This window comes from Adiantum capillus-veneris, chromosome 22 (genome assembly GCF_014529385.1).
Source record: "Adiantum capillus-veneris isolate H3 chromosome 22, ASM1452938v2, whole genome shotgun sequence".
Lineage (NCBI taxonomy): Eukaryota > Viridiplantae > Streptophyta > Polypodiopsida > Polypodiales > Pteridaceae > Adiantum > Adiantum capillus-veneris.
The window spans coordinates 87,524,122-87,548,617 of NC_140952.1; the positions used below are offsets into that span (position 1 = coordinate 87,524,122).

At 48.0% G+C, this 24,496-nt stretch overlaps 1 protein-coding gene across 3 annotated transcripts in view; it reads right to left on the reverse strand.

The window, feature by feature from the left end:
* The window catches only part of LOC147429741 (nicotinamidase 1-like), a 97,108-nt gene extending 73,497 nt beyond the window's left edge, over window positions 1-23,611 (reverse strand). The window contains exons 1-2 of one of the 3 annotated variants that reach the window (XM_086495979.1): window positions 23,491-23,611; window positions 16,247-16,428 (exon numbers count right to left, since the gene is read on the reverse strand). In XM_086495979.1, coding sequence (XP_086352105.1) covers window positions 16,247-16,387 — 141 coding nt within the window. In that variant the 5' untranslated portion in view covers window positions 16,388-16,428; window positions 23,491-23,611. Of the gene's footprint in view, window positions 1-16,246; window positions 16,429-23,214; window positions 23,446-23,490 lie in introns of those variants that run through there. The other 2 variants (XM_086495977.1, XM_086495978.1) reach the window with 2 other exon arrangements.
* Window positions 23,612-24,496: the final 885 nt, after the last annotated feature.

Below are 24,496 nucleotides of genomic sequence, written 5' to 3' on the forward strand. Positions count from 1 at the left end.
GGGACTCTTCGCCGACCCACTCTTATGTGTGGGTCGCGCGGTACTTGAACTTCATAAAGGTTTGCAACGCTTGCTTCTTTGGGCCACGTCGAAAGCGACTCAAAGTCTTCTGTGGCTCCTTTGATGCTTCCACTTTGTCTAGAGTCCTGCTTCTTTCATCTTCAAGAATCTCCATGGCTAAAAATTCCTGAAACCATCTCCAACACAAAACCATGAACATACCCATTCCATGTAAAGTGAAGGAAAAAAATCTCGTCTTCTCTAAAGACTGTATGCAATGTAGATGAACATAGAGACGGAGTGACAACCCGTTCATCAAACACATGCAAACAATGCGCTCGAATCTTTTCTGTTTGATCTAAATCAATCAACTATGGCAAATCACAATGGAAATGCCCATGCTTGGTGCTCATACTATCATGTGCTCGTTCGGAAACTGTGTCATGCCAAGGAAGAGACATGGAATGTTACTTCCTGACATACAAACATTTCAACTTTTCATGAACAATCCGCATACATTCGTGCTCATCCATGAGAGAAACGTGCTCAACATACAATATGTCATGCCTAGGAAAAGGATCACATAACGATGCTGACTAAAATACTGGAAACCTTCACGAATGAAACACTCGAACAATGCGTGTGTATCAATCATGCGAACACATAATACTTCCTGTGATGGTTCTTTGGACCAAGGCTCGAGAGCCAAGATCGCTTCTGCGGGATCTATCGAATCGTCTTGTGGGGGATCTGTGGACCTCGACTCCAGAGCCAATATCGATTCTTGGTGATTGATCGATTCTACAACGAGGTTAGCTTCGCTAGAAAAAGCATCAACTAACACATCATCCTTGTGAACAATCACATCATCTTCATGCAATTCATCATGCTTGTCTTTTTCATCCAAAGCATCATACAAATCATTATCCTTCAAATCATCATGCTTCTCATAATCATGCAAGTTCTGTGTATCATGCTGTGGAGAAAAAGAGATTGAAAGAATCTCCTTATCCCGAATCCTTTCAATCTTGTCCTGCATATTAGCAATGAGAGATAGAGAAGGAACAGTGTCCACTCCATGAAAGATAGTAGGAGAATCACTTTTGGCATTGAGAGTTATAGTGTTAGCCGCAAATTTTATGACAGCATCAGTCTCACGAAACCACTTAATGCCTAAAATCATATCACATCCTGAGAGCGGAGAAACAACAAATCTTCTAGTGAAGGCAGTCTGTTGAAGTGCAAACAGCACATCAAGGCACTCCTCCGTGATGAGAGCGTCCATACCGAGATGAAAGCCAGAGACTTCGATAGGAGATCTCGGACTAACTTCGAGGCGGGCTTAGCAAAACTTCGGGAGTCTCCTCTCTCTCTCTCTCTCTCTCTCTCTCTCTCTCTCTCTCTCTCTCTCTCTCTCTCTCATTCTCAGATGTCCAATCTCTTTCTACTTGAGTGATCTCTCTTCTCGACAAGTGTGCCTTGTTCATGTGTTTGGCATTGCAGGTGTTCTAGATCGGAGTCAAGGTACCCACCGGATCACAAGTCAGTTCTTGTCCTCATTGCATCTTCCACTACCACCTTTGACAAAATGATGCGACACTCCATATGCAAACCGTACAATCACTCACTGATTCGGACGGACAAGCCAATCGTCCTTAAAGATTCACTATCCGAACAAAACCCCGAATAAATTTTCTAATTGCTTTGTATTTAGATACTTTTTGAACTTTGTTTCAGAAAGTATTGTTTAAAATTACCCCAATCAACGCGCTTGCTCGCTGCTGCTGTACACTCACGCTGCCCCCCCCCCCCCCCGACCTCGCGTGCTGCCCGCTGCCCTCCCTCAGCCCCTGCTGCCCCCCCCCCACACACGCTGCCCTGTTCTAGCCAGTCCGCCAGCCCTCAGCCCGTGCTGCCGCCGCACGCCCTCAGCCTCAACCCCTGCTGCCGCCGCATGCCCTCAGCCCTCAGCCCCAATCCGCTTTATCCCCCCCCCCCGACTCAGCCCGTTCACCCATCAGTTTGGACCCTCCGCCTCGGTTGCTCCCTGCAGATTCGGCACTTTCGGCATCTGTTCCAACTCCTTGGAGCAGTGTTGGCGCGCCCTTTTGCAACACCCTCCCGTCGTCCTCTTCTTACGCCACAGCAGTGGACACAGATGGAGGCTCCAGCTTCGCCACAGAGGAAGCCCCCTCGCCCGACCCCGCTCAACCCACCATTCGACTTGCTCTCTCGCCTACAGAGCAAGTGAGCCTTGCCGCCGAGGTAGAGCGATTGCAGGCGACCTCGTTCATCTACAAGATTCTCGGCACCCGACCTAGCAGAGGAGAGCTGCGAGACCTTCTGCAGGCCCGCCTTCTCGCAGAGGTGGGAAAGATTTTGGATGTCCACATTCTCGGACGGGGTTACTACCAGATGGAGTTTGAGTCCTCCGAGATGGCGTCCAAGGTCATAGCTATGAGTCCACTGGCCATCCGAGCCTCACGTGCCCACTTTAGACAGTGGCGACATGGTTTTGACCCAGCTTCGGATGTTCTAGTAGAGGAGGCAGACATCCCCATCTGAGTCTTCTTTCTGGGTTTACGGAGGGAGTACCTACCACTTCTTTCCAGGATCGGTTCCGCCATTGGGACCGTCTGGAGACACCTCGTACGGCAACATCAGTAGCTGCCAAGGCGGTTGGCATTCCCTCAGTTCGAGTTTTGGTCAGAGATACCCACACGCTCTCGAAGGTTATCCTTCTACCTCGGGTGAGTAGGGGTTGGTTTCGACAGAGTGTGGAGTACTCGGGCCTCCCGAACCAATGCTTCATTTGCAGCCAGATGGGCCATCTAGCGAAGGCCTATCCACAGAGGAGGCCGCGACTTGCACCACAACCTCAACCCCAGCCTACCAGGGCTGGCCCGCAGCCACAGCCAGCGGCATAGCGTACAGATGCAGAGCCACCCTCCGAGCCTGGGCTCCAGCAGAGGAGGGGTGGCAGCAGGCCTGTGGCCGCCGACGCAAGGGGCCACAGCGTCAGCCTGGCACTCAGAGTGGCCCTCAGGTGCCTACTCACCAGCAGTGGGTTCCCACGGGGAACCGTTTTGGTCCTCTTGAGCAGGAGGAGATCCCTACGCCAGCCTCCACCTCCGCTTCTCCCTCGACAGCCGCTCCCCCCCCCCACAGTTCCCTCCCTCTGCCTCATCCTCCCCACCTTCTGCTCCCATCGCCTCTCCACCCCGCCCCTCTACCTCTGTCGCCCCATCCAGCCCCTCTTCTCCGCCACTCTCCCCAGCTCCCTCTCCTCCTCCTGCTCCAGTTCCTCAGTCGACTCAGGCGACTGGTTCCTCTCCGGCGGCTAGGAGATCTCTTGGCAGTGCCTTTGCCACAAGTCGCCTAGCGCGAGAGGGTCAGCCCTTCTTGCGGCCCCCTCTGCAGATTCAGACATCCTCCCTTGCAGCCATCCCTCATGGGCTGACGAGCATTGACATCAGACGCCGCTGGGACTTCTATGACTATGGGTTCACTCATTTTCTCGACAACTCCGCAGCAGACCATGAGGCAGCCTGTTTCAGGGTCCATGTTTTGTTCCTCGCCGCTAGGCGGACAGAGGCCCTGGACTCAGCAGTTGGTTTCTCCTTCCCCCTCTGTGGTAGGACCGAAACAGAGTGGTCCCTTGACTCAGTGGTGGGATGGTTGCATACACAGGTCTTAGAGTTCTCTCACCACATGGGAGAACTTGGAGTTACAGATATGCTGCAGACTCTGTGGCCATTGGCCAAGTTTGCGGTGACACCCCCAGACTCAGCAAGATGTAGGCACATTGTGGTGTACTTCTTTGCTGATACGCAGTGTTTGCCTTGCTATGTATACATTCATGAGGACTCCTGGACAGAGGAGGTTGCGTTACGTACGGCTCGCTCTGCCTGGGCTTGGGCTAGGCACTCACTGCAGTCACGCCTATCTAGAGGACGCTCGGATGCGGATTACTCCCCATCCAAGCCTGCCTCGAAGATAGCCCGTCTTGCTGCTGCGGCAGCATCTGTTCTCTGTCGCTCCCCATGAGGATCGTCTCATGGAACGTGTAGGGACTAGGTGGGCCCCAGTTTCAGCGACAACGAGGCCGATTGCATCAGGAGCTTCAGCGTTGCCTTGTGGGAGGAGAGATAGATCTCCTTATGCTTCAGGAGCACCATCTGTGTGAGAGCCGCATTCGGCATTGTGGTCAAATTTTGCGTGGACGGTATGATACCTTTTGGTCAGCTACTTTTGGACCTGGAGGCATCCAGGGAGGGGTATGTATGACTATTGCGGACTCATTGTAGCAGGCCATTGTAGGCAGAGGGATTATTGTGCCAGGCAGGGCTCAGTGGATTACTATGCAGGTTCAGGGTGGCCTTGTGGGATTCCTGAACATCTATGCGCCCAATGTGGCGAGTGCTTGTGCAGAGTTTTGGTCACAGATTGTTGAGTCTTTGCCGCAGGCCGTTCATTGGTGTATAGGAGGGGACTTCAACATGTTGGAGGACCCTTCTGACAGGATTGGTGGCAGCCATGCTATTGTGCATGGGGTCGAGTTGGTAGCTTGGGAGAGGTTTTGTATGACTTTGAGGGTCTCAGATACATGGCAGCACTCACGTTTTGTGAGGCCCCCAGACAGTCTTGCCTTCTCTAGATCGAACCGCAGAGTGGGAGGAGTGAATCTATCGCGGATAGATCGCTTCTACACTAGTGACCACTTCAGTGACTTGGGGAGTTCAGAGGGCATCCTGGCAGGGACTTCCTTCTCGGACCATGCACCAGTGATCCTCACAGTGGTAGACAGGTAGAGGAGTGGGAGCACGATGCTCCGCATCCCAAAGAGGGTCTTGTTGGACTCAGCACTCAGAGAGAGGGTAGAGGCTCTCTGGACAGAGGGTATGGACAGACAAGATTCACCTGCAGACAGAGTGGCCTCAGGCCTAGCTCAGCTTAGCCACTTTTTTCTTCAGGAGTCTCTGGCTCACCGGGCTGCAGCGAGAGAGGCAGAGCAGCATCTCAGACGGGGCATTGCTTCACTGCAGAGGATGCAGGAGCAGCATCCAGACAGTCCATGGTTGGAGGAGCAGTTACAGCAGGCTCGAGCACAGAGGAGAGGCGTCATGAGTTTGCCTTCCACCAATAGGCATCTCAGTGGACTCAGGTGGGTGACAGAGTGACTAGTGCTTTGGGACAGTGCGGCCTCCGCATTCGCATGCCAAGGTCAGTCAGTTGAGGAGGCCCGATGGGTCAGTTGCTTGTGAGCTCGAGGATATGCGTGCAGTCGCTACTAACTTTTACCGTGAGTTACTGTCGGCTGAGCCTCAGTCAGAGCGGCAGGATGCATGCAGGGAGCAAGTTTGGGCACAGGTGCCATGTCTTGTGACAGAGGAGATGCACCAGAGGCTCGAGATGCCACTTCAGCTTGAGGAGACACAGCTCTGAGGGCCCTCCCTCGTGGTAGCTGTCCAGGTGAGGATGGGTTGACTCCCAGCTTTTTCTTGGAGTACTGGGACTTGCTTGGCCCAGATCTTTGTAGTGCTTTATTTTGCACACAGGAGTGATGCCTGACAGCATGAGCGAGGGCCTGATCTTCCTCATTCCCAAGGAGGGTGGCTCCTTGGATGAGATTCGACAGTGGCGCCCCATCACCATCCTCAACTCAGCCTACAAAATTCTTGCCAAGGCTCTGAGTTTGAGGATTCAGCCACTTTTAGAGAGCCTTATACATGGGACTCAGACAGGTTTTGTCAAGGAACGCAGTATCCTTGACAACATCTTTACTTTTTGGGAGGCTTCTACCCTGGCACGGCTCCGTGGTGAGGACCTTGTGATTCTTCTTCTCGATTTTGAGAAGGCCTACGACCGAGTTGACTGGGACTTTCTAGAGGGCACTCTTCGCAAGATGGGCTTCTCAGATGCTTGGATCAGAGGGGTGTCAGCTTTGTACAGGCAGGCTCACAGTCAGGTGCTTTTGGCAGGGGGGAGAAGTGAGCGCTTCATGCTCACACGCTTGGTCAAACAGGGCTGTCCTCTTGCCCCCTTTCTCTTTCTATTCTGTGCGGAGGCGATGAGCAGATTTTTGGTGTCACGGCAGGTTGGTCTTCGGGGCTTAGCACTCCCTATTCGGGGAGAGGAGCTACTGGACGCTGAATTTGCCGATGACTCAGCCTTGTACTTAGATGGCCAGGAGGCCAATCTTCACAGATGTGAGCAAGCTCTGGAGACCTTCTGTTGTGCATCGGGCGCACTGATCAACTGGAGAAAGACAGTGGCTTTCTCGGTTGGTAGTGCTCCTATGCCAGATTGGATGCCAGGAGAGGGTTTCAGGTGGATTCCCCCAAGGACTGCAGTTCGATACTTGGGTTGTCAGGTTGGTTTGGACTTGTCTCCCGAGCAACAGATTGCTCCTCTTCTCCTGTCCATCAGGAGAAAGCTGTTACATTGGATCTCAACACGTCTGTCGCTGGCTGGTAGAGTAGTAGTTGCCAACCAGGTGCTGTTGGCGACTATGTTGTACACCACCTCCTGCTAGATCTTCTCGAGTTCTTGTATCAGCCAGGTAGAGAAGCTGATCAGGAACTTCCTCTGGTCAGGACGTGACACTCAGATGGCCCGATCCAAGGTGGCTTGGTCGGTCATCACGCTTCCTTGTTCTCAGGGAGGGCTTGGGATCATTGATCCAACACAGCAGAGCAGAGCCCTTCTAGGGAAGTTCATAGTCAGAGGACTTCTTCCAGGTGAGGAGCCCTGGAAGGAGTTCTTGTTGCAGAGGCTTCGTGCCAGGGTGCCTCAGTCAAGAGGCCCTTGGCAACCTTCGACCAGATGGATCTTTACAGAGATGCGCCGAGTTGGTTTGAGCAGGAGACTGGAGGACCGTTCCGCTGTGAGTTTGCTTTGTTCTTGGGAGCTCCTACGGCGTGGCCTGGAGCAGCGACAGCCGATGTGCACGGAGGAGCGCCTACGGCAGCCCCTCGTCTGGAACCCCATGGTTAGCACTCAGAGAGGCCACTTGGTTGGTAGTCGACCTCATGTTTCTTGGGGTCCCATGGCAGCAGGTCCAGCGCGCTCTCTAGGTGACTGACTAGAGTTCACAGGTTTGTCAGAGGAGGTACAGGGTTTCCAGCTGCAGGGCATGAGAGGGGTGCAGAGCATGTGTCACGACATCTCAGAGTCAGTTCCAGCTGAGTGGCTCACGCCTCTCGAGCCAGTAGCACCCCGGTGGATGGGAGCCTTCACACGACTGGAGGTTCTCATTTCAGTCAGGGCCTGCTCAGAGACTGTCCCAGCCCTGTTCTTCGAGCTTCAGGGTGGGGGACGATTACAGCGAGTTGCAATAGAGGCCCCGCAGGTAGCAGAGTGCTGTTTTCAGAGGATCCGAGTTGTGGGCATCTGTGGGAGGACTTGCGTCATAGACCCTGACCCAGCAGCTCTTGAGACTGGACACTGGAGGCTTTGGGTTTGGGAGTGCTGTCCACTGGCACGAGTACAGCGGAATCCTGGGGAGTGGCTATGGAGGGACCCCTTCTCTTCTGCAGACCACCTAGGAGTCCCCTTCTTTCAGTACACTGTTCGGCTTGGATGGCATATACTAGCAGCACAGAGAGAGGCCCTCCCCGCTGTAGCACGTCATTGGCAGGAGGAGGGTCTCACAGTTGAGTTCTTGGCAGACTTTTGGGAGAGGTTGTGGGACTCCAGACAGCCGAGGCAAGTCACCTTGTTTCAGTGGCTGGTCGCACATAGAGCCACAGCAGTAGGGAGCTGGCTAGTGCATAGTGGTCTCTCGGCCACATGTGCAACTTGTGACCATTTGGTGGAGAGTCAGCGTCACTGTCTTTGGGACTGTCCCTCGGCCCAGCAGGTGTGGCTACGAGTTCTTCGGCTGATGTCTGCTCTCTCCACGGCTCGACAGTACACTTGGGGGGCAGCGGCTTGGTCCACCCTCACGGGCCCGACACTTCAGTTTGAGCTATCTTCCACCAGCAGGATGATAGTGATGCAGGGGGGACGTCCTACACTCCAGCCTGCTACAGAGCTTACTCCACAGGTGTGGTGCAGTGAGAGAGAGGAGTGTTGGGAGCTCATCAGTGGCCTGACACTTTGGTTCATATGGCGGGCCTGCTGTTTCCGCATCTATGAGGCTCGCCCTGTGCCACCAGCAGAGACTCTTCGTGACTTTTGGCTAGAGCTGATCCATACTCTCAGAGGATAGCTTGAGGGACTACAGGGCAGCTCCGACCGCATGCGGGAGCGCCGCGAGGCTTTCCTTCGACTCTGGCGCCCTGGGCCTTTCTACACCATAGTCCAGGGGGTGCTCAGATGGCACTACTGTCCACCTATGGGGCTCTTCCCTCCTCCCATCTCCTGATTTAGCCTCATTGTATATATGCTGTTTTTTCATTGGGAGAGTCTCCCCATCATGCTTGTTGTAGCCCTCTCTTGCAGAGGTGGTTGTAGCCCTTTGGGCAGTTTTCATTAACTAATAGAAGGATCTTTTTCTTGGAAAAAAAAAAGTATTGTTTAAAATTTGTTTGAAATGGATGTTATCTGTTTTAAACTTGTCTTGGTGCCGATTCAAGTTTGTTTGATTTTGGTTTTGGTTTCAATGGTTTATAATTTACTCCTGGCACGAATGTTCATGATTGTTCTAAAACTTTGAACGACGAAGCCTCGAGTGTCTAGGGAGCGTCTAGTTGTATGCTAGAAAACCTTTGGACAACACGCATCAGGTGTTTGGGGAGCGTTTAGTTGTATGCTGGAAACCTCTGAACGACATAGACCGGGTATCTGGGGAGCGTATAGTTGTATGTTGAGAACCTCCAAGTGACGCAGGTTGCGCTATGGTGAGTGAGTGTATCAGTCCTCTAAGCTCATGGCCCCGATCTTTTTAAGTTATTTGCGGAGGGAGTGAGGAGGTAGTCGTTGAGTAACTTCATGCCTAAGACCATTTGTCTAGGTGTAACAGACTTGGACACTCCAAGTCAAGAATCTACCACGACACCACAAATAATCACTTCAAACAGTTCACAGTTCACAGTTCACAATTGATTCGACACTGGCCCAGCGGAGTTCCGTGCCTAGAGATATTGGCCCCAAAGACCGGTGCCCCTTTTGGTATTTCTTTTTGTATTAATTTGTTGCAATGTACAAGTGGGTAGCCGGGACTCACTCTCAGACTCTGCGTCCAAATGCTCTGAGAAGTGAGAGCCCAACTACCTATATAAAGGTTTACAAGGGTTGCCAAAAGCAGAGCCCAAAAGGTTTACAAGGGTCTATATAAAGGTTTACAAGGGTTGCCAAAAGCAAAGCCCAAAAGCTGAAATCAAAAGCTTTGAAAAATAAAGCAAGAGAGGCTTCCCTCTCTCTCACTGGCTCTCTTTCTCATGAGAGAATAAAGCAATAAAAAGCTCTCTCTCTCTCTCTCTCTCTCTCTCTCTCTCTCTCTCTCTCTCTCTCTCTCTCTCTCTCTCTCTCTCTCTCTCTCTCTCTCTCTCTCTCTCTCGTCCATTGCGTAGCCAAAAGCAACGCCCAAAAGCTGCCGTAATATGCGCCGCAAAACGCGCTGGCGTCCGTACAGCCTGCCACGTGGCATACCCTCCGCAGTTTCCACGTGCACCCAGCCACATCAGCATTTAGGGTTTCTCTACAGCCAGCCAGCCAAATGTGTGTGTACCAAGGGCAACCACGTGTCCAGATTGTGACATACCCCCCTCTTGAAAGCATTGTAATCGCCCTCAATTACGCCTGTAAAACAGACAGAGGCCATAAACTATCTTAGCAGACACTGACTGTTAGTAACGACACACTAGGAACACACATCTAGTACATGTACCATTCGACGGTCACCTCACAGGACATCACTTGACATCACATAACAAATCACATTCAACATTCATTCGGATCTTAGACCATGATTTATCGGCAATGCAGTTAGCAATCGCATCTAGATCCACTCAGGACCTCATAGATGCCCGATCGACTAACCCCTATTGCAACCATGTCTATTCGAGATCATTCAGACCAAAATGCTACAGTCATTTCGTCTATCAGTTCCTGCACTTAAAAACAAGTCAAGAACCAATCAGTTTCATATTCTGGAATTCCATTTCATAAAGTCATACAGCAGAATACTATCAGCTCTCAGTATCCCTGAAGCTCAAAGAGACATCAGTGACTCTAGTATTCTAAAAATCAAGGCATCTGTTGACAAAGGAGCGAAGTAACTCCCCTCTTGTGCAAACCCACTGGACCAGATCTCCGACCAAGCTGAATTCTGGGTTCCATTTGGAGTAGACTATGCTAAACCAAAAGCTTCAAGGTAAAGTTTCACAATCTGAGGAGTATCTGCTAGGTCCTCCTCCTCCATCCACTTCGCATCCAATGTAGGATAGTTCTTGAATTTAACCAAGAACCGCCTTCGTACTTTACCCTTAATCTTTCAGTCCTTATGTGCCAAAATCTGTTCAGGAACAAGGATCTCCTCGTTTTCCTACACTTCGGGTTGCTCATCGGGCTCCCCATCTTCAGGCACGTCACCTTTAAAAGGTTTCAAGAGACTCCCATGAAATGCATTGTGAATCCTCCAAGTGTCAAGCAGTTTCAGTCGGAAGGAGACATCATTGATCTTTTCGAAGATCTGGAAAGGTTCGTAGTATCTCATACTAAGCTTTGGAAAAAGCCTCTCCTTTCCCTTCTTCTTTCTCACACATGCCTTCTCAAAACGTAAGAGCACCCAATCATCCTCTTCAATTTCAAATCGCGACAATGGCGATCCGCTGCCTTTTTCTATCTTTCCTGAGATTTTTGCAAAGCCTCGCGGACCTTGACAAAAGCCGTGTCCAAGTCGGACGTATACTCATCAGCTTCAAAAATCTTATCTTTCGTGCTTAGGAAGGGTGGAACCTTCACAGCACCTTTAATAATCTCAAATGGCGCCTTCCCCGTCGAAGAGTGTATCGTGTTGTTGTAGGCAAATTCCACCAAAGGTAGATACTTTTCCCATTGAGTCTTCTGATCCGAGATATAAGACTTCAATAAATCTAAAACCACTGAATTGGCAATCTCACATTGCCCATCAGTCTGCGGGTGGAAAGATGACGAGAACTGCAACCGCATACCAATGTTCTCCCAAATTGCCTTCCAAAACAAACTCGTGAATCTGGGGTCTCTGTCGGAGACAATGTCTCAGGCATGCCATGTAATCTGAAAATCTGGGCCACAAACAGTCTCGCTAAGTGATCCAGCTTGATTGTTTTCTTCACTGGAATGAGATGAGCCTGCTACCTAAATCTATCAATAACAGTTAAGATTCTCGGGAGATCAAAAAAGAAATCCATTGCAATACTTTCCCAAGGGTGGGTGGGTATGGGCAAAGGCTGCAACAATTGCTATGCTTTATGCCGGTCAAACTTTACCTTCTTGCATACCAAGCACCTACACACAAACTCGTCCACATCCTTCTTGAGTCTCGACCAAAAGAAATATCTCTCTACCTCTTTCATGGTGGTAGCAATGCCGCGGTGACCCGTAAAAGGCGGACAGTGGCATTCAGTCATAACCTTTTCCCTCAACGGCTGTGTAACGCACAACATGGTTTTCCTCATCAAGTAGCCATCTCGAATGGAATATCCCGCTACTGTCTCCCCATCCCGTATCCGTGTGAAAACGTCTGCAAAATTCGTATCTGTGGCATACTAGTCGACCGTATCCTCGAAGCTCCTATGGTGAATCGCGGAAATAGCCAGAACCAACGGCTTCTGAGACAAAGCATCTGCCATCAAATTCTTATGTCCCTGCACATGGACAATCTAGAAGTGAAACTGTGACAAATTGTTCGCCCACCGCATCTGCTTTTTCGATAGCTATTTCTGTGACAAGAAGTAGCGTAAACTCTGATGGTCTGTAAAGACAGTAAAATCCGCTCCAAGTAGGTAGTGCCGTCACTGAGTAAGAGCATGGATAACCGCCAAAAGCTCTTTCTCATAAATCTGTGCTGTCAATTCCGGCCTTGAGAACAATCGGCTCTCATAAGCAATGACATGGCCTTCTTGCAATAAGACCGCACCCAGACTACGACCACAAGCATCACAATATACTTCAAATGACTTCTGCAAGTCCGACAAAGTCAAAACTGGTCTCATAGTCAATTTCTCTTTCAATGTTTGAAAAGCAGTCACCTCTGTGGGTCTCTACGAGAAAGGGACTCCTTTCTGTGTCAAGATATGCAAAGGGGAAGCAACCTCTGCAAACTTTTGAATGAACCGCCTATATTACGAGCACAATCCCAACAAGCTTCTAACTTCATGGACATTCTTCAAATCGGGCCAATCACGGATAGTCTCTATCTTGGTCGGATCCATCTGCACTCCTGCTGCTGACACAATGTGTCCCAAAAAGTGTATCTCTGGCAGGAAAAATTCACTTTTCTTTGCATTAATCACCAACTTGTGATCTCGTAATGCCTGAAAGACTTGAAGCAGATGATCTCTATGTTTTATAGACCTCATCCTTGGAGAAAACAATGATATCGTCAAAGAAAGTGCCAACAAATAGTCTATACTCTTAAAAAATCATGTCCATTATCCGGTTAAATGTTGCAGGAGCATTGGTTAAGCCAAAAAGCATGACCAAAAACTCAAATAATCCAAAAGTCGTCCGAAAGGCTGTCTTGTAGACATCTCCCGGCGCGATTCGGATCTGATGATATCCACTCTTCAAATCGATCCTGCTAAAGCACGAGGATCCCTGTAATCTATCAAGTATATCATCGATCCTAGGAATCGGAAATCTGTTCTTGATGGTGATTTTGTTGAGAGCTCTATAATAGATGCACATTCTCCAAGATCCGTCTTTCTTCAAAACCAACAACACTGGAGAGCAATACGGTGAAGTACTAGGCTGGACAAGACCCTTTTCCAAGAGGTCTTTCACTGGGTTCATAATCTCTTCGTTCTGGGCTCAGCTCACATGGTAAGGTGGCCCATTCGGTGGTGTGCTTCCAGGTATCAGATCAATAGTATGATCTTCAGGTCAATAGTATGATCTTCAGGACGAGCGGGTGGTAACTCGCCTGGCAGGCCCTCTGAGAAGCAATCGGCATGAGAGTGGAGAAAATCTTGGCGTTCTTTATCAAGTTCAGACATATTTGTCCTATCCTCATCACTCAACTCTTTCAAAAAGATCGAGTAAACAAACAGACTGGATTTCATTAATTTAGAAATGGCCGAAGCCGATACAATAGGGACACACTCGCCCTTAAGTTTAATATCAAGTACAATGGTTTTGCCCTTCTCTGTGGTCAATGTCGCTTTCCTCGCCCGATAGTCGACCACGGCGTTGTTCTTGTGGTACCAGGGAATTCCCAAGAGGACATTACAACCTTCCAAAGGCATTATGTAAAAGTCCTCATGCCCCAAATACCCCTGATAGTGCAACCGAAGTTTCCCAATGACAGGTGTAATGGCTACGTCCCTGCCAGGTGCCGCTAGAACAGCCTCCGCAAGTGGTCCCATCCGATTGGGAGTCATCTCGAGCCGCATCGCCAATTCCGGTGAAATGAAGTTGGCCTTGGCTCCTCCATGAAAGAAGATCAGGGCTTCTTGGTCTTTCACTTTGCCCCAAGCTCGGCAAAGTTCTGTACTCTCGTCCAACATGTTGGGATCGGTACGCACGCAATCTAGAACCACTCCTGTTTTCATCTTGCCTTTTCTTCCACGCTCCTCAGCTGCTCTCGAACTCTCAGGCCTCTCGTCATCCTTATCAGGGCACTTCGCGGAGATATGTCCAGTTTCCCCGCATCCAAAGCACTTCCCTTCCCGATGTAGTGAGCTCTCTCCTGAGGAGTGAGTTTGGGTCGTGCATCTTTCTTTTCTGGGTTGCTCTTCCTCTTTCTACTTTCATTTGTCAAAGTCTGTTCCGCTCTTTGAGTCATGATTTCATTTGTGGGGTAGGTCAAGCTGCCAGAGTGAATGGCAAAACCCCATTTCACATAACTCACCAACTCCCAAATGGAAGTTGACTTTTGTTCCAAGCAGTGATCTCGGATCTCTGTAGGTAGACCCAAGGTAAACCGCTCAATCTGTTCCTTGAACGAGATCTTCTTAAATGAAGAGGGGGTAGAAAAGAGCTCCAGAATCTCTCGCAATAAGCGTCCACTGTATCCTTCTTGGTCATCCGAAGATGGTTCCAAGCAGTTCGTATATCGCGTTCATACTCTCGAGTCAGTCAAGAAGAAATAAAAAGCCTCTTGAATTTCAGCCATTTAACTGGCGCAGTCTCGTTTAATAGAAGGTGGACCACCAAGTTCGAGCATTCCCCTTAAAATAAGAGGCAGCTCTCCGAATCTTAGAGTGCTCTGAGTAACGCCCTCCCGCGAAAGCGATGTCAAACTGCTGACTAAAGACAAAGCGTTCGAAGCATCTCTATAACCAGAAAACTAGTTGAGAATCTTGGTAATTGTGGCAAAAGCCTTTGCCCACAAGCCCTAGGTAGCTCACAATGCTCAAGCATAGTTTGGGCTATCTCAACTACAATTTCAATCCACAACTCCATAAAGCCAATACACTTCTCTACTAGAGAGACCAACGTCAATTGGGCCGCTTCCTACTTGTGATATGGAGACGTAGAGAGTCACTCCCCTAGTCACCCATCACCAGCAATGGAGGACGACCTAGTTAGCTCAACATGTCACGTGCACATCTAACCCTATGTGCCTGTGGACAAGCTACTTCAGGTCCAGGGTTTAGGTCAGTTTAGGAAGTGTTCTGGCACCTTTGTGAGCCTATGTGCAAGCCGTGAATGTCCAGGCACTTAGGGTAGTTGCATATCCTCTGGTTGCACACAGCATGATCATCAACATTACAATCAAAACCCATCATGAGCATTTTACAGTGCACAAAACCCATTTTCCCTATTTTATCCATTTTTCACTTATTATTGATAAGTGACTTTGTTGGGAAATTGGGTAGGGCAGCTTTGCTAATCATGTATAAATAAAAACCTAGCGCTAGCACTTTCTGGCAAAAGAGGCAACAGAAGTCCACCAACTTACAGTGCACCTTCTCAACAAGATCGGCAGGTGACCTAGCATTTCCAGCCAACAACACATCAAGACCAGCGTTTGGCTTCAGTTTCAACCTAGCGTTTTCAACAGTCCCAGATCAGCCCTGGTGTTTTGCAGATCCCAGATGAGGCCTAGCGTTTTTGCATCTTGCATCAGCGTTGTGCAGATTCCCAGAGACAGATCAGCCCCTAGCATCAGTGTTTTCAGTTTTTAGCACTTCGACACAATAGATCCCGCCCCTAGCTTTGCAGATTTCAGCCCCTAGCGTTTTCAGATTTCAGTCCGTCTTGTCGTCTATATCATTGTCGTCGTCATCGTCGACAAGTCCATTGCATCTAGACCATTGTACCAGATTTGTGCAATCAATAGCATATACCTCTCTCGCCATAGAGAGGGGGGCCCTTGAAGGAGGGTTTGGCAACCGTCTGTGTCGTATTCTTCTCTCTCTCTCTCTCTCTCTCTCTCTCTCTCTCAATCTTAGCACCTTCATTCAAAGTGTCATTCACTTTGTTTGTGATCATTTGCACTCTCTCACTAAAGGAACAGAAGGCTCTTCCTTCCGTAAGTAAAAGAAACCCTTGAGCATAGTTCAGAGCACTCATCTTGAGCAAAGTTCAACATTCACTTCCACTGCAGTTGCACCCCTACACACAACGGTCCTATTCTGTCTACTCCACAACTCCACACAGCCAATACACTACTCTGTTTGTGGAAGGGATTTCTCAGATCATCCTGCTAGTATCCTTCATCATCCCATTTATACATGATATCTTACAACCCTAGTTTGTGTATCCTTTGTGGACTGTTCATCCCATACCTTATCCATGCATGATTTCTTACAAACCCCATTCAATACTGGATAGAGCTAGCTAGAGACATGCATATCATGATTGTACTCCTTTAGTAAATAGTTTCACACCCATGACTTTCCATCTCCCTCATCACCCACACATGTATGTACCACCGTCATCATTCTTCTTGATAGCCGAACGACACACTAATGTATATCAATCTGTCTCATAAGCAAATTTCAGCCTTGAAAAGACATTAATAAATCTCTCTCTCTCTCTCTCTCTCTCTCTCTCTCTCTCTCTCTCTCTCTCTCTCTCTCTCTCTCTCTCTCTCTCTCTCTCTCTCTCTCAAACACACGCACAAAGAAATAATGCGCATAAGAAGAGACCATACCAGGTTTCCCGCTCCAACAGTGCAAAAGCCATTTACTTCATCAACAATTACTAGTCCAATGGTTTGACCTCCAGGAAGGGAGAAGGGATCGGAGTGAAGAGGCATATTGCAATGCAACTGCTTAAGCAAGTCCACTCCCATTGATTGACTGTGTAGAAAATGAGTTCTGTAAATGCAAATTCCTACATAACAAAATGGAAAAATACGTAGTTAAGTGACCTCTCTCTCTCTCTCTCTCTCTCTCTCTCTCTCTCTCTCTCTCTCTCTCTCTCTCTCTCTCTCTCTCTCTTTTTTGTAAATCTTGTTTGATAGAATTTACTGGTGGGAAACCTCAAAGCGAGGAAAACCGACAAAAAGAAAGGGATGCAAAAAACAAAGCACGATGAGGCTCCGAAGGCTAGAAACAATCAAAGTAAATCCTATAGGCATCAAGAGTGATGTCTCCAGCATCATGAGCAAAATACAACGCTTGACCAAGAGATAATTTGAAATAGGGAAAGGGTTCAACATAGGTACCTTGGAACATTAAGGAGTTCCTATGGTGTCAGATGGCCCACACAATCCAAAATCTAACCCAAGTAAAGAACACCGCAAACTGAGATTGCCGTGACTGGAGCACCCCAAAAAGCCAAAAGCATCTATGAAAGTGCCGGAAGGAAAACGCAGCCGAAGAGCAACTGACACTTTCTGAAATGAAAACTCTGGAGTGGTGACAACCCCACAGTAAGTGTGGCACGGTCTTCTCAACTTCAAGGCATCTTAGGCAATAGGAAGGCACAATATGATGTGCATGTAATACACTGCCAACAGGTAGAGCTCCGACACACAAGCAGCACCACAAGAAAACACGTTCTTTCAAAGGTAGATGACTTCCAAACGCGAGACAATGTGTGTTGCCACCACAAGGATGACTCGGAAAGCGACCACAGCTGATTACCATGATGCACAATCTATACATCAGACTGCATGATGGCATAGACATTGCCAGCTAAAATGCAGTCCAATCTAGCAGTAGCCAGATTCCAATCAGAGAAGCGGGAGTCCACAACCAAAGGAGGAATGGGTGAGTGATCAGCAAGCATCCTTTGAATTTCTCGCCAGAGAGGAGAATAGTGAGGACCCAACTGAAAGAGGGACATCGCATCAACAAACGAAAGAACACAACCCGAGTCATCAACTACCTGATATACTTGACAGATTCCTCTTTGGGAAAGAAAATAATCTTGGCAAAGAGACCGTTGAACCAAAGTCGAAGCGAAGGCCCTGCTCCAATGCAGACTCTCCAAACGAAGGGAGTTACCCACAGAGGATTGTCCACCATGCCATGCCAAATGTGAAGTGACAACCTTCCAATCAACAATGAGAGAAGAAGTAAAGGGACATCCAGGAATGTGTCCTTCAAGCTTCCCAAAAACAACATCCCAATAAATCGGTTTCCAATGACCAAAAGATGGGGTGACAATGTGCGTACACAAACATGTGACCATGAGAGCCCAGGGTTGCTGCTGCCGCACCAAACCTGGCAACATCATAGCTTTCCCAGCCAAAACATGACGTCGCAAGTCCAAAATATTTAACCCTCCAAGCCTCTTGGGAGAACACAGCTTGTCCATAGATAAAAGCCGAAGACCCTTCGTGCTAGACGAGGTCCGCCAAAAATGCTCTAAAATACTCGACATGAGGGACTGCAAGCGCAACCGAGACCAGGATAGCAAAGGCAAGTAAAACTGCACATAAGCCACAAGGATGCATTGGACAATCTTGAGACGCACATGTAGTGGCCACGAAGACAATTTCCAATAATTTAACTTAAAAAGCAGACGTTGGAGAACCCAATCGAGTTTCTGCATAGCCGATACATTCCAACCTAGCGAATAACCCAGATGGCAAACCATAACGTACGGAGGAACAATCTCCACAGGACACAATATCTTATGCCAGTCACACTCTTTCAAAGGCAATAGCTTGGATTTACGAAAGTTAACTTTGAGACCTGCTACCAATCCAAACAAGTGAAGAGTATTCATAATTTGTTGTACATCATCATAGTGATTGCGAGGCATAAACAAAGAGTGATCCGCATAGGCCTGACCAGCAAAATGCCATCTAGAAGGTAATGCCAGGTCATGTAATCCACCAGTGGAAGTCGAGGAATCCAAATACATAAACAAGGGGTGAGTAACGATCGCATAAAGCAAAGCACTAAGAGGGCATCGTTGCCTTACCGACCGTCCCAAAGGCCAAGATTCTGTGAGAGATCCATCGACAAGCCTGCAGAAGTGTTGTGTGCATACAAGAAAAGCAACACACACACACACAAAAAGACGTGAAAGTGTGTGTGTGTGTGTGTGTGTGTGTGTGTGTGTGAGAGAGAGAGAGAGAGACTCCCAGCCACATAATGTCCACACAGCCATCTGATCCCATCCCTACTTGCATACCGCTGTATGTTGGCCAAAACCGTATGTTGGCTCTCGTCTCTTGAGCATACAACTCATGTGTATAATTAGGGGCTCTAGCAGAGCGTAGCCATATATGCGCTATCTGGGCCTAGACGCTCTTCTGTGGAGCTTGTGTGCCATGCATCTAGGCAAGCCGTAGCAATAGAGCATCCCACCAAAGGCTATTCGTCAACTTGAGTGTAGGTCTGTTGTTAGGCAACAAAGCAAAGTAGTCCAACAGAGGGTCGAGGCTCATGATGAGCTTGAGAGGGGCTACAAGCGGTGGTGGCCGTTAGGCTCCCAATTCATCTTCATAATGGCTATTCGCTTTCACGACTCCAGACTACTGCTCACCAAAGCGACCGTCTTTTGCTTTGAGCCACGTGGAGAGCCTCAAAATGGCTATCCATTATAGCATCAATGAGCCACGTGAAGAGCCTCAAAATGGCTCTTCATTATAGGATCAGTAGATTGACAACGTTTAACGTCGTGCGTCGGTGTTATGACAGAGAAGTTCGACGTGGGAACAAAATACATCCCAACGGCCCCTCATCTATGATCTCACTGAAAGGGTGAAACTAGCCACTGCGGCAATTTTCGTTGATATGACATGAAGATTTGCCATCCACAGCGTGTAAATCCTTGCAAGTAGAATCTCGCATGCAGTTGAACGCAACGGCATCTAATTCTGGAGTTGAAGGCTGCAAAGAAATGCCTTTTGCATGTGCCCACCCTTTGAAGGAGAGATTTGCAACCACAGTCTCTCAACTCCAACAAGCAGAAGCTCTGTGAAAGAGGTATCTTCATAGAGCTGCATACAAACATCATACACACAAACATGTAGAGTGTTTGTGCAATCTTATTTCTTATAGGTCACTACTTCCAAGAAAAAACGTGCACTTAAGCATGTTCTTTACTTTATTAAGCTTTAGAGAACTTTCTCTCTTTATTCTCTAATTTCATACAACTTAAACACTTAACCGTGTTCTTTGCTGTATTGAGCTTTAGATCGCTTTCTCTCTCCATTCTATGATTTCAAACAACCTAAAAGTAGAAGCATGAGTTCCTTCTATTAGGCGGTCGACAGCTTTTATTGAAGTCTACCGTAGCTAGTGCATCGTCAAAACTAGAACGCTATCAAGTACGTCAAAACTAGAGCGCTTAGCATTTGAAAGTATTTGCTTAGGCTAATGTTGACGGCCTGCATGAAAATCGTGCCGCAAGTGCTTCTTAGATAACTATCTCAAGTGCCTATAAAAAACTAACAAACTCACAAATACTGTTAAGACAAACGACTTGCCAGTAATTGTTTGGGCAGAAAAATTACTCGAAAACGATTTGGGCAGAAATTACAATGCTGAAACTTGCCACAAACTATTTGGACAAGGTGGAGCTTATAAGATGACCGTGAAGCTGCTAGAGAGTAGTTGTATGCAATGGAACAAGGGCTGGGCTGAGCCCTAACGCCTCCCTATAGGGTTGTCCCTCGCCTTGGAGCTAGAGACTGTGGAAGGATAACATTTAGGGTTCGTGGAGAGAGAGAGAGAGAGAGAGAGAGAGAGAGAGAGACTCCCAGCCACATAATGTCCACACAGCCATCTGATCCCATCTCTACTTGCATATTGCTGTATGTTGGCCAAAACTGTATATTGGCTCTCGTCTCTTGAGCATACAACTCATGTGTATAATTAGGGGCTCTAGCAAAGCGTAGCATATATGCGCTATCTGGGCCTAGACGCTCTTCTGTGGAGCTTGTGTGCCATGCATCAGGCAAGCCGTAGCAATAGAGTATACCACCAAAGGCTCTTGATCAACTTGAGTGTAGGTCTGCTGTTAGGCAACAAAGCAAAGCAGTCCAACAAAGGCTCATAATGAGCTTGAGAGGGGCTACAAGCGGTGGTGGCCGTTAGGCTCCCAATTCATCTTCATAAGGGCATTTCGCTTTCACGACTCCTGACTACTGCTCACCAAAGCGACCGTCTTTTCCTTTGAGCCACGTGGAGAGCCTCAAAATGGCTCTCCATTATAGGATCAGTAGATTGACAACGTTTAACGTCGTGCGTCGGTGTTATGACAAAGAAGTTCGACATGCGAACAAAATACATCCTAGTGGCCCCTCATCTATGATCTCACTAAAAGGGTGAAACTAACCGCTGCGGCAATTTTCGTTGATGTGACATAAAGATTCGTCATCCGCAACGTCTAAATCCTTGAAAGTGGGATCTCGCATGCAAATGAACGCAGTAGCATCTAATTCTGGAGTTGAAGGCTGCAGAGAAATGCCTTTTGCATGTGCGCACCTTTGAAGGAGAGATTTGCAACCACAATCTCTCCAGCTCCAAGGCGAGGGACAACCCTATAGGGAGGCGTTAGGGCTCAGCCCAGCCCTTGTTCCAGTGCATACAACTACTCTCTAGCAGCTTCAGGGTCATCTTATAAGCTCCACCTTGTCCAAATAGTTTGTGGCAAGTTTCAGCATTATAATTTATGCCCAAATTGTTTCCGAGTAATTTTTCTGCCCAAACAATTACTGGGAACACGGTTAAACGATCAGGTTGTATGAAATTAGAGAATAAAGAGAGAAAGTTCTCTAGAGCTTAATAAAGTAAAGTACATGCTTAGGGAGGCGTTAGGGCTCAGCCCAACCCTTGTTCCAGTGCATACAACTACTCTCTAGCAGCTTCAGGGTCATCTTATAAGCTCCACCTTGTCCAAATAGTTTGTGGCAAGTTTCAGCATTATAATTTCTGCCCAAATTGTTTCCGAGTAATTTTTCTGCCCAAACAATTACTGGGAACACGGTTAAACGATCAGGTTGTATGAAATTAGAGAATAAAGAGAGAAATTTCTCTAGAGCTTAATAAAGTAAAGTACATGCTTAAGTGCCCGTGCCCGTTTTTTCTTGAAAGTAGTGACCTAAATGAAATAAGATTGCAAATAGTTAGCAGGTAAACTTCACAAAGCTTAACAAGGTGAGGAGGTCACAATGGCCTAGAAAGAGAGACTTCTGACTCCATAGCTGCAAACTAACTTGAGCATGACAGATCCATTGACGAGTGTTGAAGATCTCTCTCTCTCTCTCTCTCTCTCTCTCTCTCTCTCTCCTCTCTCTCTCTCAACACACACACCCACATATTACAGGGTGCTAGGGTAGCATAAAAGAGTTGCAATAACAAAGGCAAAGCTAGAAGATGACAATGGCAACATACAATAGCAGCTCTATCAAGCAAGGTTAGACTTCATGCTCCAACTCTTATAGAACCTCTTCTTTCGTGGAAATGAGATCTTGGCAATCGCAGATTATCACTTTGACAAGCAGCCACTCAGCAGTAAGGTGCATCCTATTTTTTAAGTTTGTGAGTCGTGACACTTACTTTACCGTCCAGGTGAAGCGTCGCAAGGCAGCGTACAAGTTTGTGAGTCGTGACACTTACTTTACCGTCCAGGTGAAGCGTCGCAAGGCAGCGTACCTCGTTCGTGCGAGAGAGAGAGAGAGAGAGAACTTTATGATTGACGGTCAAGCGTCGCAAGGCAGCGTCCCTCGTTCGTTCGTGTGTGTGACAGAGAAAAAGAACTTTATAAAAAGTGAAGGTCCAATTTACCACCACATGATTGGCATTGTGTTACACTAGTATGGCCAAAGGCGGCCTCTCTCTCTCTTATGGTGCGCACATGCGCCGTTCACGCAGGACATACGGTGAAAAAGGGCATTCCAGCACAGCAAGGCCCACCATGCCCCTGCGCGTATAGAAACGGCTAGCCAACGCTGTGGCCGCAATGGAGCCCCCCCTTCGACCCGTTCAGCAGCAGTTTGCTGCATTCGCATGGAGGGAGCTCACCTGAAGAACTTCCAGGCCTGCAAAAGCTACAACAGCTTTACGTGGAGCTATTTGGTTGCTCTGCGCTCTACACTATGTACGTCAGCTAGCAATGCTCGCTGGCCGGAGCAGTTCATGTGCGCAATGCGACGACCTGCTTGATGGGTTCACTCTGCCATCGGACGCAAGGCTGAACGTTCCATGTGTGCCCTCTCTCTCTCTCTCTCTCTCTCTCTCTCTCTCTCTCTCTATAGTGCACAAAGGATTTTTGGACTGTAGCCTTCATCTCGCAGTTCTCGACACGTGTAAAGGGCACTCTCTCTACCGTTATAGAATACATATAGATTAAGCGTGATGCATAATAAGAGCATTGGAATTCTCAATTTGAGGTTTAAGAGAGGTCAAACACGCATAGATGTCCTATCTCAATGCACTTTCACTGCTCCATTTAGTTGCCATACATGTAGTTGCTCCAACTTCACTAAAAAAGTCCTTTTTTATCAAATAAGAGGAGGGAGATGATGAATAAAAGGGAGACACGTCTGTCTAGGGAATTGTAGTGGAAAAGGAATATTGGTAGCACACACCCATGCCAGAAGGGGCATAAATGAGGGAGCAACTAGCAACAATGACGTGAACCGTATTTGAGAGAGGGGGGAAGGGGGGGAGAGAGAGAGAGAGAGAGAGGGAGATTATTTGAAATTCAACTCACAATTACTTCGATGGAACCTTAGACTAAAACACCACTAATTCTGATAGAGGCATGTGTCGATTAGGCTTCCATAGACAACATCTAGCTCTAGGTAGGAGCGACACATGGAGAGAGAGAGAGAGACAAAGAGGGAGCACCTTTGTCAATGGTCGACCGTATTGCAGGCGGAGTCTGAGTACGTCTCTCTCTCTCTCTCTCTCTCTCTCTCTCTCTCTTACACACACACAAAAGAAGTTTTGGATAAATTCTCACAATAATTCCCACATTGTGACTTACCTCACCGGTGGTCCCCTGCCCCAATTGTATCATCGGGTTGGCGGTCCCTTGCTCTCAATTGTACCTAGCTAGGTATGCGATGCCTCTCGAGCAGAAGCTCATGATGTTATGCATTGTATGAAAAACATTGAAAAAGACTATGTTTTCCTACATGAGAAAATTTCTAAATCTACGCGCACACACACACAAAAGAAGCTTAACAAGAAGATTAAGTAGCTAACAAAGTAAGCGTGGGTGGATACAAACGAACATCAGCAAAAGAGTAGGCAACAATAGCTGGGTAGCAGACATAAAATACAAGTGATAGGATGGGAGAGCTGGAGCAATTGAAGTTGAGCGGCCCTAAACCTAGAGCTTGACATTCTTTCTTAATGCCTTATGGCATAAAGGTAACGTTGATTTGATCAGATGCAAAAATCTATTGCACACTTTGGGGTGCGAGCTAAGGTAAATTTGCTTAGAGTTTTGTCCTCAACGCTAAAATCTCTTGGTAGAACTACTACTAATCTAATTACTCTATTATAGAGAAGGGTTTTCATGTAGTGCCACGTGACTATAGGTGGGAGAATTGAGGTGGTGAGATAAAAAGGTCCACTACGGGAACCGTGAGGAGGTAATGGCCACGGAAGATGAACTATCGTTGGCCTTGGGAGGAAAAGGGCCAATAGTTACAAGCCAAGAGAGGGGGAGAGAGAGAGAGAGAGAGAGGCTAATTACCTGGCAACTACTCTCAATTGTGGCTACTCGGGCAAGCTCCTCCCTCTCTCTCTCTCTCTCTCTCTCTCTCTCTCTCTCTCTCTCTCTCTCTCTCTCTCTCTCTCTCTCTCTCTCTCTCTCTCTCTCTCTCTCTGTGTGTGTGTGTGTGTGTGTGTGTGTGTGTGTGTGTGTGTTGTGGGTCCCCGTGCACATGTAAGGACCGGAAGGTGCAGCTTGGCCATAGATCAGGAGACGGTGGTGCTTAAGGTGCACAAGGAGGATCAACAGCTGCTACCTCCTCTCCACCACT